This window comes from Bos javanicus, chromosome X (genome assembly GCF_032452875.1).
Source record: "Bos javanicus breed banteng chromosome X, ARS-OSU_banteng_1.0, whole genome shotgun sequence".
NCBI lineage: Eukaryota > Metazoa > Chordata > Mammalia > Artiodactyla > Bovidae > Bos > Bos javanicus.
Genome location: NC_083897.1, coordinates 102,264,548 through 102,282,359, shown reverse-complemented (window position 1 = coordinate 102,282,359; position 17,812 = coordinate 102,264,548). Strand labels below are relative to the sequence as shown.

Below are 17,812 nucleotides of genomic sequence, written 5' to 3'. Positions count from 1 at the left end.
AGTGACTTTAAGGGCCCTTGAGACACTCAGAGCAGGATTCAACATAAAGTGAATCTAAAACATAAGAAGAAAAGTATGTGAAGGAAGTTGAACTTTTTTTTTTAATGAAAGAATTGTGCGCTTCACCATAAAAGAAGTAATTGTGTTTTCAGATAGTACAGAGGTCAGCTGCAAAAGCAATTTGGAAAGGTGTTAAAGTAATTTCATATAAATATAGAAGAACTAGAGGGAAGCTAGTCTATATTAATGAAAACTATAAATTATGTTTTCAATGAGAATCTGTGTTACTGAGTTAGTTACAGAGTTACAGATCATTCTGTCAGCATTTTGGGGCTGCTGTGTAAAGGCACCATACAAAGAAGCACTGAGGAATGGTGGTGAACTTATGATGCGTGGCCCCTAACCTCATGGAGCTGATATATTTTTAGCAGAAGAGACTGTAATTATACACGTTACATAATTCTAAGAGAGATTGAAATGGAGGAACCTGACCTCTCTTGAGGGTGAAGGAGAGATTCCTTGTTGAAATAAAGGAGTTGTAACTACATCAACTAAGAATGAGCCACAGAGGGTGGTAAGGGACAGGGAAGGATGGATGGTGTGAGGGCAAGCTATCTTCCAGGAATGTGCCTAATGGATGAGGGAAAGAGGAAAGATAGATGATATGAGAGAATGGCATCTTCCATGAATGAGCCATAATAGATGGGGGAGACAGGAAGGGTGGATGCTGTGGGAATTAAGAATCTTCATTGAAGGCGCCATAGTGGGTGGGGGAAGACAGGAAGGGTGTTTAGTGTGAGTAAATGGTATCTTGCAGGATGAGTAACGGGATGGGGAAGTTAGGAAGAGGGGATGGTGTGAGGAGATGGTATATTCCAGGAATGAGCCAGTAGATGAGGGAGACAAGAAAATGGATGCTGTGAGGGGATGGTATCTTTTAGGAATTAACTGCAGGGGATGGAAGGAGACATGAAAGATGGTGCGTGAACATGGTGTCTTTTAAGAATGACCCAGTTGATGAGAGAGAAAGGAAGAGTGGATGGTATGTGGGGTTACTATGTTCAGGAATAAACCATATTGTGTACACGGGACAGGAAATAGTGGATGGTGTAAGAATGGTATCTTCTGGGTATGAGCCTCTGTTGACAGGGGAAACAGGAAAGATGGATGGTGTGGGAGGCAGGTATGTGCCAAGAATGAGCCATAGTGCATGGGTAGAGACAGGAAGGATGGATGATATGGTGGGATGGTTTCTTCCAGGATAAGCCACAGTGGATGGAGGAAAGTGGGGAGGTTGTGTGGTTGTGGGGATAGTATCTTGAGAAATGCACCAATTGGTGGAGGATATAAAAGATATATTATGTGAGATGATGGTATTTTTCAGGAATGAATCACAGTGGATGGGGGAGAGAGGAAAGAGGGATAGTACGTGTAGATGGTATCTTCCAAGGACAAGTCAGTTGATGGAGGAGACAGGAAGAGTGGATGACGTGGGGAGATGGTATCTTCCAAGAATAAGTCAGTTTATGGATGACAGGAAGAGTATGGTATGAGGGGATGGTATCTTCCAGAAATGAGCTACAGTGGGGGGGGGGGGATAGTATGGATGGATGGATTGGTGGGATGTATCTTCTAGAAGTGAGCCATAGTGATGGGAGGAAAAGAGGATGGTATGAGGGGATGGTATCAATAAGGAATGAGCAGCAGTGGATGGTGGAGAAAGGAAGGATGGATGATATGAATGGTGACATCTTTCTGAAATGAGACACCGTGGATAGGGGTAGATGGAGAAAGGTGGATGATGTGGCAGGATGGAATCTTCCAATAATGACCTGCAATTAATGGTGGAAAGCTGTCAGGAAGGATGGATGGTGAGGAGGATGTTTTTGTCCAAGTATCTTAAAGGAATGAGTCAGTTGATGGGGGATATAGGACTGATGGATGGTGTTGGGGAATGATGTGTCTTCCACGAATGAGCCCAGTGGATGAGTGGAGATCAGGGTATGGGGAGGATATATATTCCAGGAATAAATCACAATGAATTGGAAATAGGAACAGTGGATGGTGTGGGGTGTTGGTATCTCACAGGTGAACCACAGTGATGGAATGAGATGGAAAAGTGGGTGATGCAATGGATGGTATCTTTCAGGAATGATCCATAGTGGATGGAGGAGACAGGAGATATGGTTGGTGAGAAGGGGTGATGTTGCAGTAGCGAGCCATAGTAATTGAGAAAAATAGTAAAGGGGGAGGGATGGTTTCTTTCAGGAATGTCATAGTGGATGGGATGGATGGAAGGATGAATGGTTGAGGCATGGTATTTTCCAGTAATCAACCACAAATAATGGTGGAAGATGTGAAGGTTGTATAGTGTGGGAAATGCCCACCCCCATGCCCAGTATAGAGAACAGGGAGCAGCTTATGAAGGCCCCCAAGATGGGGAGATTGACATCTTTTAACAATGAGTGAACAGTATGTATGCCTAGACCATAAAGATGCCATGAGGAAATGATGTAATGGGAGTTTACAGAACTTGAGAGGCTGATGGTGCAAGACACATTATTGACCATATACAAGACTTTTTGCCTTTTGCCATTAACATCATTGAAGGGTTGGAGAAGGAAATGGCAGCCCACTCCAGTATTCTTGCCTGGAGAATCCCATGAACAGAGGAGCCTGGCAGGCTACCGTCCATGGTGTCGCAAGAGTTGGGCACGACTTAGTGACTAAACCACCACCACCAAGCAGAGTGTTTATTTTTTGTTTGTTTGTTTTAGTTTTGGACTGTGGAAAGACTTAATTGGCTGTAATGTAGAGAAGGAACATGAGGGGATGTAGTCATATGACTAGGTAGGGATACCCAGGAGCAGCCATCACTGTTTTAACCCAGGTGAGGGTCAGTGGTTGCCTGGACCAGGGTGGGGGCAGTGGAGGTGTTGACGAGAGGAGGTTTGTTCAAATAAGTGAAAACAGTATCGTCAATGAACCTGACAAGCATATTAACCTTTTAGACTGCACTGGGATTAGCATGTTTGGAGCTAACCCATAATTTCCAACAAGTCAGGAAAAAATTATTTTCCCCAAGAGTTAAAAATCTGCATTCTGTCAGAGATTGAGTCCATGAGTATTTTTTAAAGGCATAGAAATGGTTTCTAACTATACTAAATTATGTTTCTAAAGATAATGTCATGTGAAGCATGTATGTGTTTACTCCTGACTCTTGTTCTATGACCAGGACTGCTCGGCAGTTTGCATCTCTCTTTGTGAATATCAATGTGACCTCTGAACCCCATGAGGTGTCTGCCCTGTGGTTCTTGTGGTACGTGAAACAATGTGGGGGCACAACTCGGATATTCTCCATTACCAACGGTGGCCAGGTATGAAGTGTCCATTCTTACACTAAACTTCATGTCTGATTTTGTCCTCAGCCAGTGCAGTATCTTAATAATTGCTTCTATATTTTGAAACATGAAACATATTTCTAAATTTGAAACAATTTCAAAAAAAAGTTTCCTGAAAACAAAATTTTCTCATTTCCAAAAGTAAGTTCACAACTAAAGAATGTTTCATTTTGAATTTGGTTTGAGGAATTCAGTTCCTTCCTTTTGGAAGTAGGTGAAATTAGAATATGTAGGAGGAGCTCACTTATTAAAATCAACTAATTTGCAAAAAAATCTAGTTCTTGTAAAATTGTCATTAAAGTCATCTCTGTTCCAGGCATGAGACTTTTGGTCCCATTCTGTGTCTCAGAGTTATTATTTTATGTTACCTGTTATAGAATGGAACTGACTATTCTTCTAATACAAGTGATTTCTGGTTACTCTTTCAATAGTAAATTCGACATTTGGGGGATAAATTTTGCTGCCTACTAGCATTTGCCCTCGGAGAAGGCAATGGCAAGCCACTCCAGTGCTCTTGCCTAGAAAATCCCATGGATGGAAGAGCCTGGTAGGCTGCAGTCCATGGGGTCGCTATAAGTCGGACGCGACTGAGCAACTTCACTTTCACATATTGGAGAAGTAAATGGCAACCCACTCCAGTGTTCTTGCCTGGGGAATCCCAGGGACGGAGGAGCCTGGTGGGCTTCGGTCTATGGGGTCACACAGAGTCAGACACGACTGAAGCGACTTAGCAGCAGCAGCATTTGCCCTGCTTCCATAACACATCCTAAATCAAATCCCTTATGATTTTACAGTGGAAGTAACAAGTAGATTCAACGGATTAGATCTGATAGACAGAGTGCCTGAAGAACTACAGACGGAGGTTTGTGACATTATACAGGAGGCAGGGATCAAGCCCATCCCCAAGAAAAAGAAATGCAAAAAGGCAAAATGGTTGTCTGAGGAGGCCTTACACATAGCTGTGTAAAGAAGAGAAGCAAAAGGCAAAGGAGAAAAGAAAAGATATACCCATTTGAATGCAGAGTTCCAAAGAATAGCAAGGAGAGATAAGAAAGCCGACCTCGGAGATCAATGCAAAGAAATAGAGGAAAACAATAGAATGGGAAAGACTAGAAATCTCTTCAAGAAAATTAGAGTTACCAAGGGAACATCTCATGAAAAGATGGGTACAGTAAAGGACAGAAATGGTATGGACCTAACAGAAGTAGAAGATATTAAGAAGAGGTGGCAAGAATACATAGAAGAACTATACAAAAAAAGATCTTAATGACCCAGATAATCACGATGGTGTGATCACTGACCTAGAGCCAGACACCCTGGAGTGTGAAGTCGAGTGGGCCTTAGGAAGCATCACTACAAACAAAGCTAGTGGAGGTGATGGAATTCCAGTTGAGCTATTTCAAATCCTAAAATATGATGCTGTGAAAGTGTTGCACTTAATATGCCAGCAAATTTGGAAAATTCAGTAGTGGCCACAGGACTGGAAAAGGTCTGTTTTCATTCCAATCCCAAAGAAAGGCAATGCCAAAGAATGCTCAAACTACCGCACAATTGCACTCATCTCACACGCTAGTAAAGTAATGCTCAAATTTCTCCAAGCCAGGCTTCAACAGTACATGAACAGTGAACTTTCAGATGGTCAATATGGATTTAGAAAAGTCAGAGGAGCCAGAGATCAAACTGCCAGTATCTGTTGGATCACCGAAAAAGCAAGAGAGTTGCGGAAAAACATCTACTTCTGCTTTATTAACTATGCCAAAGCCTTTGACTGTGTGGATCACAACAAACTATGGAAAATTCTGAAAGAGATGGGAATACCAGACCACCTGACCTGCCTCTTGAGAAATCTGTATGCAGGTCAGGAAGCAACAGTTAGAACTGGACATGGAACAACAGACTGGTTACAAATCAGGAAAGGAGTATGTCAAGGTTGTATATTGTTACCTTGCTTATTGAACTTATATGCAGAGTACATCATGAGAAATGCTGGTCTGGCTGAAGCACAAGCTGGAGTCAAGATTGCCAGGAGAAATATCAATAACCTCAGATATGCAGATGACACCACCCTTATGGCAGAAAGTGAAGTTATAAGTAAAGAGCTCTTAATGAAAGTGAAAGAGGAGAGTGAAAAAATTGGCTTAAAGCTCAACATTCAGAAAAGTAAGATCATGGCATCCAGTCCCATCACTTCATGGCAAATAGATGGGGAAACAGTGGAAACAGTGGCACGCTTTATCTTTTGGGGCTCTAAAATCACTGCGGATGGTGACTGCAGTCATGAAATTGAAAGACGCTTGCTCCTTGGAAGAAAAGTTATGACCAACTTGGACAGCATATTAAAAAGCAGAGACATTACTTTCCAACAAAGGTCCATCTAGTTAAGGCTATGGTTTTTCCAGTAGTCATGTATGGATGTGAGAGTTGGACTATAAAGAAAGCTGAGCACCAATGAATTGATGCTTTTTTTTAAAAAGTGGTTCTTTATTCATAAACTTGAAGCAAGTTTACAAATTTTACTGTACATTGCCAAATAAATCTGCAATGAAAAATAAAGTCCCAAAATACCCCCAGAACCAAAAATCAAAGCATGCCAAATGTGCAGCTGTCAATCTGCCAGCTATCAGCATAGTAAAGAATTCAACAATATATTCAAGATTTAGCCTTAGGTTTAAGGAACTTTAATGCTTTCAAGAATTCTGCCTTGTCACTTGTTATCTGAGCAACTGGCAATCAGAAGCTTATACAAATTAACCAAGTGAATAAAAATGCCAGAAAATCTTTTTCTACTATCCTCTTAATCAAAATAGAAAAAAAAAGAGAAAGAAATGAAACACAATAATGCAGAAGTGCCAAGTCTTTCAGATGTGGTTTACAAAGTTAAAAACTGAGTCTTAAAGCATAAGAAACACTTTTGAACTTTGTAACTGATTTGTGCAGATAAAATGCGCTTCTGGATTTCTTTTTAATAGAGCTTAATAACTAGCGTTTACTTTTAAATCAAATTTGGGTATATAAAAAAAAATCTATTACCAACCTAATAGGACTGATTCAAGTAAGTGTATAATGGAGAGTACACTGATTTGAGTCTAGATTTTATCAAAGAATTAATATATGTAGAATTCCTATTAGTCTTTATGTAAAGGCCATTACTATGACTATGGAAAACATTTAAGTCTCCAAATTAGATACTTTTTGTACTTAACTGTGCAGTTTTTGTTCATGGAGTCTTTGTGCAAATCACTATATAAGTTTATTAGTTTACAACTGATTGCAACATCCCATTAATAAAATGGAAACGTAGAATGACTTAGTATTTTAAATAATTCAAGCTCTATACTTCAAGCTCTTCTTCATAAGAAATATTGAACCAACAAGAAGCAGATTAAGATCAGCAAGACTCTGATGCCCCAGTGAATTGATGCTTTTGAACTGTGGTGTTGGATAAGACTTTTGAGAGTCCCAGGGAGTGCAACGAGATCAAACCAGTCAATCCTAAAGGATATCAGTCCTGAATATTCATTAGAAGGACTGATGCTGAAGCTGAAACTCTAATACTTTGGCCACCTGATGCGAAGAACTGATTCATTTGAAAAGACCCTTGTGCTGGGAAAGATTGAAGGCAGGAGGAGAAGGGAACGATAGAGGATGAGATGGTTGAATGGCATCACTGACTTGATGGACATGAATTTGAGTAAACTCCGGGAGTTGGTGATGGACAGGGAGGCCTGATGTGCTGCAGTCCATGGAGTTGCAAAGAGTCGGACACAACTGAGCGACTGAACTGAACTGATACCACAGCCATTACTAATGAATGTAACTCATCTGGCTCCCTGGTTGGATACACAACAAGCCAGTAGTAAAGCCAGAATTTTAATTCCCGGGTTTTCCAAACTCTGTGAGTCTTTATTTCAAGACTCTCCCTTAGTGAAAGAAAATGGGTATCTCTTTTCTAAGAATGTTATGCCTCAATGGAATAAGGTTTAATTGAGAGCAATTTAGTTCTAACTTATGCTCTGTTTCATAGTATGAGGTGTAGAGTCATTGTCTACTTAGTGAATTATTCCTCTCCTTGGGAGACCATCAGAAGTCCCTAAGTTGTTCTTATGGTTGCCAGTTTGACCTTCAGCTTTAGCAAACATAAGGCAGTCGCATTTTTTAAGTGCCTTTACATCTAGAAATCCCATATTACTCCTTTTAATCTATATTTGTCTTTGGAAATATCTTGACTCAATTTTTATATATATATATATATATATATATATATATATATATATATATATATAAAAGAAGAAAATGGCAACCCACTCCACTTCTCTTGCCTGGAAAATTCCATGGACAGAGGAGCCTTGTAGGCTACAATCCATGGGGTCACAAAGAGTTGGCACAACTGAGCGGCTTCACTTCTTTTTCATATATATATATATATATATATGTATTTAGTTAATTTATTTTTTAATTGAAAGATAATTTCTTTACAGTACTGTGTTATATCCCTCATTCAGAGGAGCCAAGATACTTCTGGGCAGACTCCACATGACCTTTTGGAGGGCATAGTTCAGATTATGAATGTAAAACCATTATCACAATACCTTTACAAAGAACTTAGATTTATCCTTTAATAGTTTAATGGTTATTTATCCTTTAATAGTTTAGTTCAACAAATACTAGACATGAAGATGGAAAAGAGTTCCTGGTCTTTCCACTATACTAACATTTAGAGTAACTCTTGGAAAACAGAGGTCAAATTATAAATGAAATGGTTCTGGTTTTGTGAGGATGGACGGATCATGAAACTAAACTACTTTGGGAATGTTTTTATAAGGAGCTATAGTGGTGTCATTAAGACAATAGCCAGTTATCCAAGTGTAAAAATTATTGTGAGGTTGGTGGCATAGGCTTTCTGGAGGAACGTGATTAAGGTACCTAATTGTACAATGGTGGGCTGTGCTTCAGTCTGCCTACTTGTATTTTTAATCATTCAAAGAATCATCAATCTCTAGCAGGCTAAAAATATTCCCCTGGTTCTTACAAAATGCACTGTATTAAGGACCGACCTTAGATTAAGCCGGAAGCATCTCCATGGTGAGCGTAGCAGATGGCACTAGGATGCAGCACTCACGGTCTTATAGAGTTGCTCAAGGAAGCTAGTCCACAGTGTCTGGAGGAATAGGCAGATGCTGAGCCTTCATTCTTCTGTCCTCCCAGGGAAACTTCCAGGCCTTTTGGCAAAAAGTTCTCAACAGCTGAGATTTAGATTCTTAGAACATCTTTTGGTGATGACCAGGTGATCCTTGAGAGCACCATGAGCCTGTTGCGCCTAGACAGTCCTGGCCTGGGACTTTAAAAAACTGAGGGGAGTTAAGAAACTGCATCCGCATCTCAGTGAAACTAGAAAAAAATAATCAACTTTTTTTAAAAAAAAAAAGGAAACTGCCTCCCCCTGGGAGAAGCGCAGCATCCTCCCTGTCGCCAGACACCCTCCATGCACTGCACTCTTGAGCATTTGAAGCTTGCTGATATTTGCATTTGGTCAAGGTGCCAGTGGTCTAGGGAAACCTTCCTTCTGATTCTGTGATTTGATTTTAAATTTTTATTGGGATATAGTTGATTTCCAATGTCATGTTAGTTTCAGGTATACAGCAAAGTGAATCAGTTATACATGCACATATATCCACTCTTTTTTTAATAGATTGTTTCCCCATATAGACCTTTAACAGAGTATTGAGTAGAGTTCCCTGTGCTACACAGTAGGTTCTTATTAGTTATCTATTTTATATATATAATGTCAATCCCAATCTCCCAATTCATCCCTTCCCACTGATTCTGTGATTCCATAAACTGGTAACAGCTTTTTGTCACATGAAGCTGCATAGAGCATGGTGACTGAGGTGTCTTGGTAGACTGCCCCTGTCCTAATGAGTTCTTCTAACAGTTAACAGTGTAGAGAGTGGAGGTATGGCCTGTGATTTTTCCACAGGTTTCTAATCAGTGGTAAATATGGCTTTCCTTCCTGGGGCATTTGTCACATTTCCATCCCTGCCTGCCTTTTCCTGTAGGAACGGAAGTTTGTAGGTGGATCTGGTCAAGTAAGCGAACGGATAATGCAACTCCTAGGGGACAGGGTGAAACTGAGGAGCCCTGTCACCTATGTTGACCAGTCAAGTGAAAACATCACCGTAGAGACCCTGAATCATGAACTTTATGAGGTAATTCAGTTTTGTCAAAAGAAATGTGTATTATGGGAATTCCCTGACAGTCCCGTGGTTAGGACCTGGGGACACAAGTTCCATCCCCTGGTTAGAGAACTAAGATCCTGCCTGCCTCACGGTGTGGCCCATAAATAAATAAAATTTAAAGAGCTTATATTAAGTAGGTCTCTAATAGCCTGGTGGCTCAGATGGTGAAGAATCTGCCTGCAATGCAAGAGACCTGGGTTCGATCCCTGGGTGGGGAGGATCCCCTGGAGAAGGGAATGGCCACCCACTCCAGTATTCTTACCTGGAGAATTCCATGGACAGAGAAGCCTGGCAGGCTCACAAAGAGTCAGTCACGACTGAGCGACTAACATGTTTCTGTCTTCTGCAGCTTCTAACCAAATATAATCCAAGCGGTGGCATGATTGATGCTGGCATATTTCTGACTCAGTCTTCCAATTATTAGCCTTAGTTGATGTGCCTTGTTCTGTGTTGTTGCCTCACAGTGGTCTCATACTGTACATTGTGACTGCTTAGTGTCCCTCAAAATGATAAATGTGATGTTTCATGTCCCCTGCAAAGACTGTGACTCACGTTTGAGATGGTATTTTGTGTCTGTTTGTTTCAGTGCCGGTATGTCATTAGTGCCATCCCACCAACTTTGACTGCCAAGATACACTTTAGACCAGAGCTTCCATCAGAGCGAAACCAGCTGATACAGCGTCTTCCAATGGGGGCTGTCATTAAGTGCATGATGTATTACAAGGAGGCCTTTTGGAAGAAAAAGGGTAGGTTGTGTTTATTCATGTTTAAATTGTATTAAGAGAAGACTGCACTCTTTTTTAGGAACATACAGTTCAGTTCAGTAGGAACATATTGAACAGAAAAAGATGTGTTTCCAGTTGGTAGAGAAAGGATCAGAAATCTTAGTCTGTCCATCTCTTCATAGTCCCCAGCAACACAAAATGGCCCCAAGAGTGCTTGCTGGCAGTGAGAGGCAAGGCAGCAGGCCCTCCAGTTGCAGGGCCACATTGTCCAGGCCCCTGGCATATGTCTCACCACTTCCTCTTCATGAGCGGAGTAAGACAAAGGACCACTGTGAAAGAGCGCTGCTTTGAAGTCACACATTCCTGGGCCCCACTTGCTTACTAGCTGTGTTGCCTCAGGTGGCACTTCACCTCTCAGCCTCAGCCTCTGTATAAAATGGTAACAATGAGACTTCCTGTTCGGGTGTTGGCATGAGGCAAGGTCTGGGCGGATGTGGTGTTGGTTGTTGCTAAGCCTTCATCTCATCCTAAAAGGATTCCTTCTTGACACTTCTTCCCTGGTTTCCCAGAGGCGATTCCTTCTAACACACCCTACTGTTTCTTGTGTATTCCACAACTCCAAGGCCATCTTACAATTTTACTCATGCATTGATCATACCTGACCTTTATGTAAAGGTCATCGAGATGGGTCATTTTCTAATATGTCTGGGTCACCAAACATCCTTGTTTAATCAGTGAGTGTATTTAATGGAAAAGAACTTCTGGGATCAGGGCAAAGACCAATAGTTTAAGTTTTGCCTTCCTTTTAGCGAAATAGTTATATATATATACTTTAAAATGTCCTTCCTAAATCCCTGACGAAGTTTCTCAATCTCCTATTATTTTTCTTCTGGTTAAGATTACTGTGGCTGTATGATCATCGAAGATGAGGAAGCTCCAATTTCAATAACACTGGATGATACCAAGCCAGATGGATCACTGCCTGCTATCATGGGGTAAGTGAGACCTGGATGTTCTGCATTTTGCAACCTATGTTGGTGTCTTGGTGTGGGAACTAGCAGAGCATGTTGTTTTGCACTCAAGCTCAAGCAACACTAAGTAACCCTATAGACAATATATCATGTTTTCATGTTTGGTAATATTAGAGTCATAGAGTAAGTGGCACGAGAACACTGGGAAACTTTACTAAAGTGAACACCACTTTGAACCTGTGTCCATTGATTACTTTCCCCCATGAAACTTACATGTGGAGGACAAGAGTGAAAAATACAGCTAGACAGATGGCATGGCAGACCACTTTGCCTACAGAATGTTTATAGCCATTCTGGAACGAGAACTATTTTGTCCTGTACAACCTTCCAAAGTTATGTTTTCTGGGCTCTAGTCCTCTCTCCATTCTAGACAGCACTACATAGCAAATGTTAATATTTTAATTGTTGGAATTCCCTGCTGGTCCAGCGGTTAGGACTCCAATAGCTCAATGCCAAGGGCCCAGGTCCAATCTCTGGTCGGGAAACTAAGATCCCACAAGCCATGTGGCATGGCCAAAAGAAAAGAAAATTTTGTTCACAGTTACCCTGGGAGATAAGATGAATGACCAATGAAGTGCAGTTTGAAGGAGAGCCAGCCAGGCCTTGAATGTAGGGCACTTTTTCCAGTAAGTCACTCCATGGCTGTCTTCCATGAGGAATGGTGCCAGGGCGAGGTTCTGTGTCTGGAAGAGGAACTCTTTTCCTCTCCTGCCTCACACAGCTACTCTTCCCTCTGGAGACTAGGGGTCCAGAGAGGGAATCGGAGCTCCCACAAAGAAATTTCCAAGGAGTGCTGTAGCCTCCCAGTTGTCATACCTTTTAGTCCTCCTCAAAGCAATACCAACAAAAGGGTTATTTATTCTAGCACATTGCAATAAAAGAGCACAGCTTCTCTAGCAGTCAAGTGACTTTTGGAGACCATTGGTTTCCCCCTGTGCCCCAGGAGAGTTAAGCTCATGTGCATTGTGTCATTGAAGGGAAATTACAAAATCCAAAGGAGCACACCCAGGACCCTAGGGACTTAGAAAGCAGACTCTGCTACTGGACTGCCAGCAAAACATTTTTTTTTTTTCAGCAAAACATTTTGTAACTGCTTCTCTCACTGTCAGATGTAAGAAAGAGCACCAGCTTCCCTGGCAAGGGCAGGTGCTCACAATGTAAAGATTATAGGAACATTGTACCCTATTCATCTCCGACCCCACTGGGCAAGAAAATACATAGATTGGGGAGTTTGCTGTCCCTTTTTATGTGCCAAAGAAAAGCAAGAAGTTGAGACAGAGGTTTCTAGAGACTACTGGTCAAGACCTATCTGACTGAAGATGAAAGAATATTGATGTTTTTCTTGCCCTGGGAATGAAATACTGTGGCATCCGCTGTTCTGGGCTTTCTTTAGCTTTATTCACAAGGATATGGGCTTCCCTGGTGGCTCAGATGGTAAAAAGTCTCCACTTGCAGTGCGGGAGACCTGGGTTCGATCCCTGGGTAGGGAAGATCCCCTGGAAGAGGGCATGGCAACCCACTCCAGTATTCTTGCCTGGAGAATCCCCAAAGACAGCGAAGCCTGGCAGGCTACAGTCCACGGGTTGCAAGGAGTTGGACACGACTGAGTGACTAAGCACAGCACAGCAACAAGGACATGGATTGCAGAAGCCTTCTAGATGGTAATGGGTTTATTTATGCAGCTCCTATAGTCCATGGGGTCCCAAAGAGTTGGGTACAACTGAGCGACTAACACACTGAGAAAGTGATATTCTAATCTGTTTTATCTGGAAAATTGCTTCCACCCTGTTCTTGCATTGAAGCTATATTGCCTCTGCCCTGCTCTTTGCTCTAGGCAATGAAAGCCTTGAAGATAGGGATGCTGTAATTGCCCAGCACTGTGTGTGATAACTACTTGCCTTTGGAAACTAGAAAGGACCTTGTACTTTAGAGCTGTGAAATGTTCCCACCCCAAAGCCAGGGTGTATAATTTCCCCAATAAAACACCAAAGAAAGTTGGATGATAATTGTCCATTCTTACAGTTAGATCAAAGAGGTTATTTCATTTAGGACTTGAGATTTGACAGACAGAACCAACACTCACTGCCCTTTAGAAAAGGAACTGTGAAAAGCACCCAGGATCTAAAAGGCTTTCAGATAGATCATTTAATCTTCTATCAGCTGTTGGTGATTTTCACTGAAATACCACATACAATTGTTGCATACACCTAAAATTTAACTAAAATCATTAGTACTACGGCTTCCCAGGTGGTGCAGTGGTAAAGAACCTGCCTGCCAATGCAAGAGATGTGGGTTTGATCCCTGGGTCAGGAAGATCCCCTGGAGGAGGGTATGCAACCCACTCGTGTTCTTTCCAGAGGAGCCAGATGAGCTACAGTCCACCAGGTTACAAAGAGTCAGACATGACTGAAGTGACTTAGCACCTAGCACCTTACCAGCTGTTAAGCGTCTGTGTACAATGTGGGAGACCTGGGTTCAATGCCTGGGTCGGGAAGATCCCCTGGAGAAGGAAATGGCAATTCACTCCATTACTATTGCCTGGAAAATCCCATGGACTGAGAAGCCTGATAGGCTACAGTCCATGGGGTAGCAAAGAGTTGGACACCACTGACTTCCCTTTCACTTTCACCTTACCAGCAAGCCACAACATAAAGTGTTAGTTAAATCAAGCAAAATCATGACTATATCTCCCAGAGTTCAATGGTTCAAATTTCTTAAAGATTCCACAGCTTCCTCTGAAATACTGTTCTCTGGGTGAACACAAATGCATTTTATATCTTTGCTTCCCAGAATGATCTCAAATAACAACTCTAAAGGAATGGCCAATCAAATTGAGGAACAGTTTAATTGGGGGAGAGGGAATTGAGGGAGAGGACAAAATTTCTGTCTTCATCCCTTGCATTTTCAGTCCTGATCTATTTGTCTTTGTCTAGAAAAATAACAAAAAAATACAATTTTAAAACTTTTCTTAAATGGAGAAATCACTCCATTGTCCTTTGGCTCATTTGGATTTTTTGGCAAGCTTTCTAATCATAGTATAGCTAAGGATTTCTTGTTACAATTCCATTCTTTAAAATATACAAGCAATAATAGCATAATAAGTAGAATCTACTTGATCAAAGGGAAGCAGACAGATCATAACTGAGTTTTACTGAGTCACTGAATTTGAGAACTGTGCTAGGCTGGTTTCCCAGGAAGTCAACTTGGAGGTGGAGATTTGGGTTTAGGAGGTTCATCAGGAATTGCTCTGTGGAGTGCTGCCTGGGCTTCCCAGGTGGCGCTAGTGGTAAAGAACCAGCCTGTCAATGCAGGAGATGCAAGTTCTATTCCTGGGTTGGGAAGATCCCCTGGAGAAGGGAATGTCAACCCACTCCAGTATTCTTGCCTGGAGAATTCCATGGACAGAGGAGCCTGACAGGCTACAGTTCATAGGGTCTCACAGAGTCAGATACGACTGAAGTGACTGAGCACATGGACACATACTACCTGTGGGGGAGGGAAGGAATCAGGATTGGGCAGAGGGAACGGTTGGGCTCCAGTGTTGTCCCAACAGAGGCCTCGAAGTAAGGATTGCCTTTCAGAGGTATCTGCACTGGGTGTCTGCATTGTGTGGTAGGCTTTGGTACCCATCGCACTCTGGCATTCATTCTGAGAAGGGATGGGACCTTTCACCAGGCAGTTCTCTGCTGCAGAGTATAATTGCTAGGGAGGGGTTTGGCTGTGAGCTGAGGGTAATGAGTGTTTGGTCCTGAAGAGGAATCTGGGTGGCCCACCATGGCATCCACTTCAGGCACTTTATTTATTTATTTTTTTGGCCATGCCTTTGGCATGTGGGATCTTAAATCCCTGACCAAGAATTGAACCCGTGCCCCCTGCAGTGGAAGCTCGAAGTCCTAACTTCTGGACCACCGGGGAATTCCCAACAAGCACTTTTTGATATTTGTTTTTCCAGCTTTTATCAAGTAACTTGACAGATGGCAACAGTCATTACCAGGCTCATCATTTAATGCAACATTAATTCATCTACATAGTCAATTTCCTACTGTATGCCAAGAACTGTACTGAACTTTGGCTATAAAATATTGAGTAGGTAGTGATATATTGTTTAGGAGCCCACCCCTGGCAGGGGTTTTGGACCCAGAAGCAGATGAGGACAGCTTGGCATTTGCTCTGGTATATGGAAATAATGGGAGAGTGTTGGGAGAGTAGTATTAGTGCTGAGTACAGTAAATCCCCTACGTACAAACCTTCAAGTTGTGAATTTTCAAAGATACAAACGTGGGTGCCAGCCCCATATGCCAGCTGTTGTACTATACGCCTGCACTTTTCTAGGTACTGTACTGTAAGACTAAAAGTGTTTTTTTCTGTGTTTGTTTTTTATATATTATTTGTGTGAAAAATATTATAAGCCTGCTTCCCTTGTAGCTCAGTTGGTAAAGAATCTGCCTGCATTGCGAGAGACCCAGGTTCAATCCCTGGGTTGGGAAGATCCCCTGGAGAAGGAAATGGCAACCCACTCCAGTATCCTTGCCTGGAAAATCTCATGGACAGAGGACCCTGGTGGGCTGCAGTCCATGGGGTCGCAAAGAGTTGGGCACATCTGAGCGACTAACACTTACTTACTTATTATTATTATTAGATTTATTATTAGTAGTAGAGTATAGTACTATATAATCGATTGTGTTAGTTGGGTACCTAGGCTAACTATGTTGGACTTATGAAAAAATTGGATTTACAGATGCGTTCTTGGAATGGAACTTGCTTGTATTTAGGGTATTACTGTAGATATAGGCAAGAACACTTTAAAAAGAAGAGACAACTCTTAAGATAAACCACCGTCACCTAATCATTCAAACGTAATTTCTCTCCCCAGCTTCATCCTCGCTCGAAAAGCTGACCGCCTCGCTAAAGTGCATAAAGATATAAGGTAAGAATTTACATCTGAAACACGTAAAAGGTTAGCTTTTTATTGTGCTTGATGCACTAACAACAGTATAATAACATTATGAAAAATGCAATAATCTGTTAATCTCAAAATCCCAACAAATCAACCTTTTTGTATTTTGCTAGCCCCCTTTTGACTCATGCCTCCCACGTGCATATATTAATTTAGTTTTACACCTCTGTGTTTGTTTTACAGGGGTTGAGAGGTAGGGTTTCTCAGTAAGATGGATGGAAAAAAATCATTTAAAAATGGTAGCTCTGAATAAAGCTTAAGAGGCCAAGTCCCAATGACCTTTATTCCATCTCCAAGGTTCTCCAACATGTACTTTTTCTGAAAAGCAGATCCATACATAGGTGTTCAAACCTATTGCATGTTTGTCAGCAAGGTGATGTCTCTGCTTTTTAAAATACCATCTAGGTTTTTCATAACTTCCCTTCCAAGGTGCAAGCGTCTTTTAATTTCATGGCTGCAGTCACCATCCACAGTGATTTTGGAGTCCAAGAAAATAAAATCTGTCACTACTTCCACTTTTTCCCCTTCTATTTGTCATGAAGTGGTGGGACCAAATGCCATGGTCTTAGTTTTTTGAATGTTGAGTTTCAAGTCAGCTGTTTCACTCTCCTCTTTCACCCTCACCAAGAGGCTCTTTAGTTCCTCTTCATTTTCTGCCATTAGAGTGGTATCATCTGCATATCTCAGATTGTTGTTTCTCCTGGCAGTTTTGGTTCCAGCTTGGGATTCATCCAGTCCAGCATTTCGCATGATGTACTCTGCATATAAGTTAAATAAACAGGGTGACAGTACACAGCCTTATCATACTCCTTTCCCAATTTGGAACCAGTCCATTGTTCCATGTCTGGTTCTAACTGTTGCTTCTTGTCCTACACACAGGTTTCTCAGGAGACAGGTAAGGTGGTCTGATATTCCCATCTCTTTAAGAATTTTCCACAGTTTGTTGTGATCCACACAGTCAAAGGCTTTAGTGGAGTCAATGAAGCAGATGTTTTTCTGGAATTCTCTTGCTTTCTCTATGATCCAGCAGATGTTGGCAATTTGCTCTGCCTTTTCTAAATCCAGCTTGTACATCTGGAAATTCTCAGTTCATGTACTGCTGAAGACTAGCTTGAAGGATTTTGAGCATAACCTTAGTAGCAAGTGAAATGAGTGTAATAGTATGGTAGTTTGAACATTCTTTGGCATTACCCTTCTTTAGGAATGCAATGAAAAATGACTTTTTCCAAGCCTGTGGTCACTGCTGTTTTCCAAATTTGCTGGCATATTAAATGCAGCACTTTAACAGCATCATCTTTTAGGATTTGAAATAGCTCAGCTGGAATTCCATCACCTCCACTAGCTTTGTTCATAGCAATGCTTCCTAAGGCCCACTTGACTTCACACTCCAGGATGTCTGGCTCTAGTTGAGTGACCACATCATCATGGTTATCTGGGCCATTAAGGCCTTTTTTGTATAATT

At 41.6% G+C, this 17,812-nt stretch overlaps 1 protein-coding gene across 2 annotated transcripts in view; it reads left to right on the top strand.

The window, feature by feature from the left end:
• MAOA (monoamine oxidase A) overlaps nucleotides 1–17,812 on the top strand; it is an 84,650-nt gene that overhangs the window by 54,637 nt on the left and 12,201 nt on the right. Inside the window, exons 6-10 of one of the 2 annotated variants that reach the window (XM_061410386.1) lie at nucleotides 3,236–3,377; nucleotides 9,458–9,607; nucleotides 10,224–10,383; nucleotides 11,261–11,357; nucleotides 16,267–16,320. In XM_061410386.1, coding sequence (XP_061266370.1) covers nucleotides 3,236–3,377; nucleotides 9,458–9,607; nucleotides 10,224–10,383; nucleotides 11,261–11,357; nucleotides 16,267–16,320 — 603 coding nt within the window. Of the gene's footprint in view, nucleotides 1–3,235; nucleotides 3,378–9,457; nucleotides 9,608–10,223; nucleotides 10,384–11,260; nucleotides 11,358–16,266; nucleotides 16,325–17,812 lie in introns of those variants that run through there. The other variant, XM_061410387.1, reaches the window with a different exon arrangement.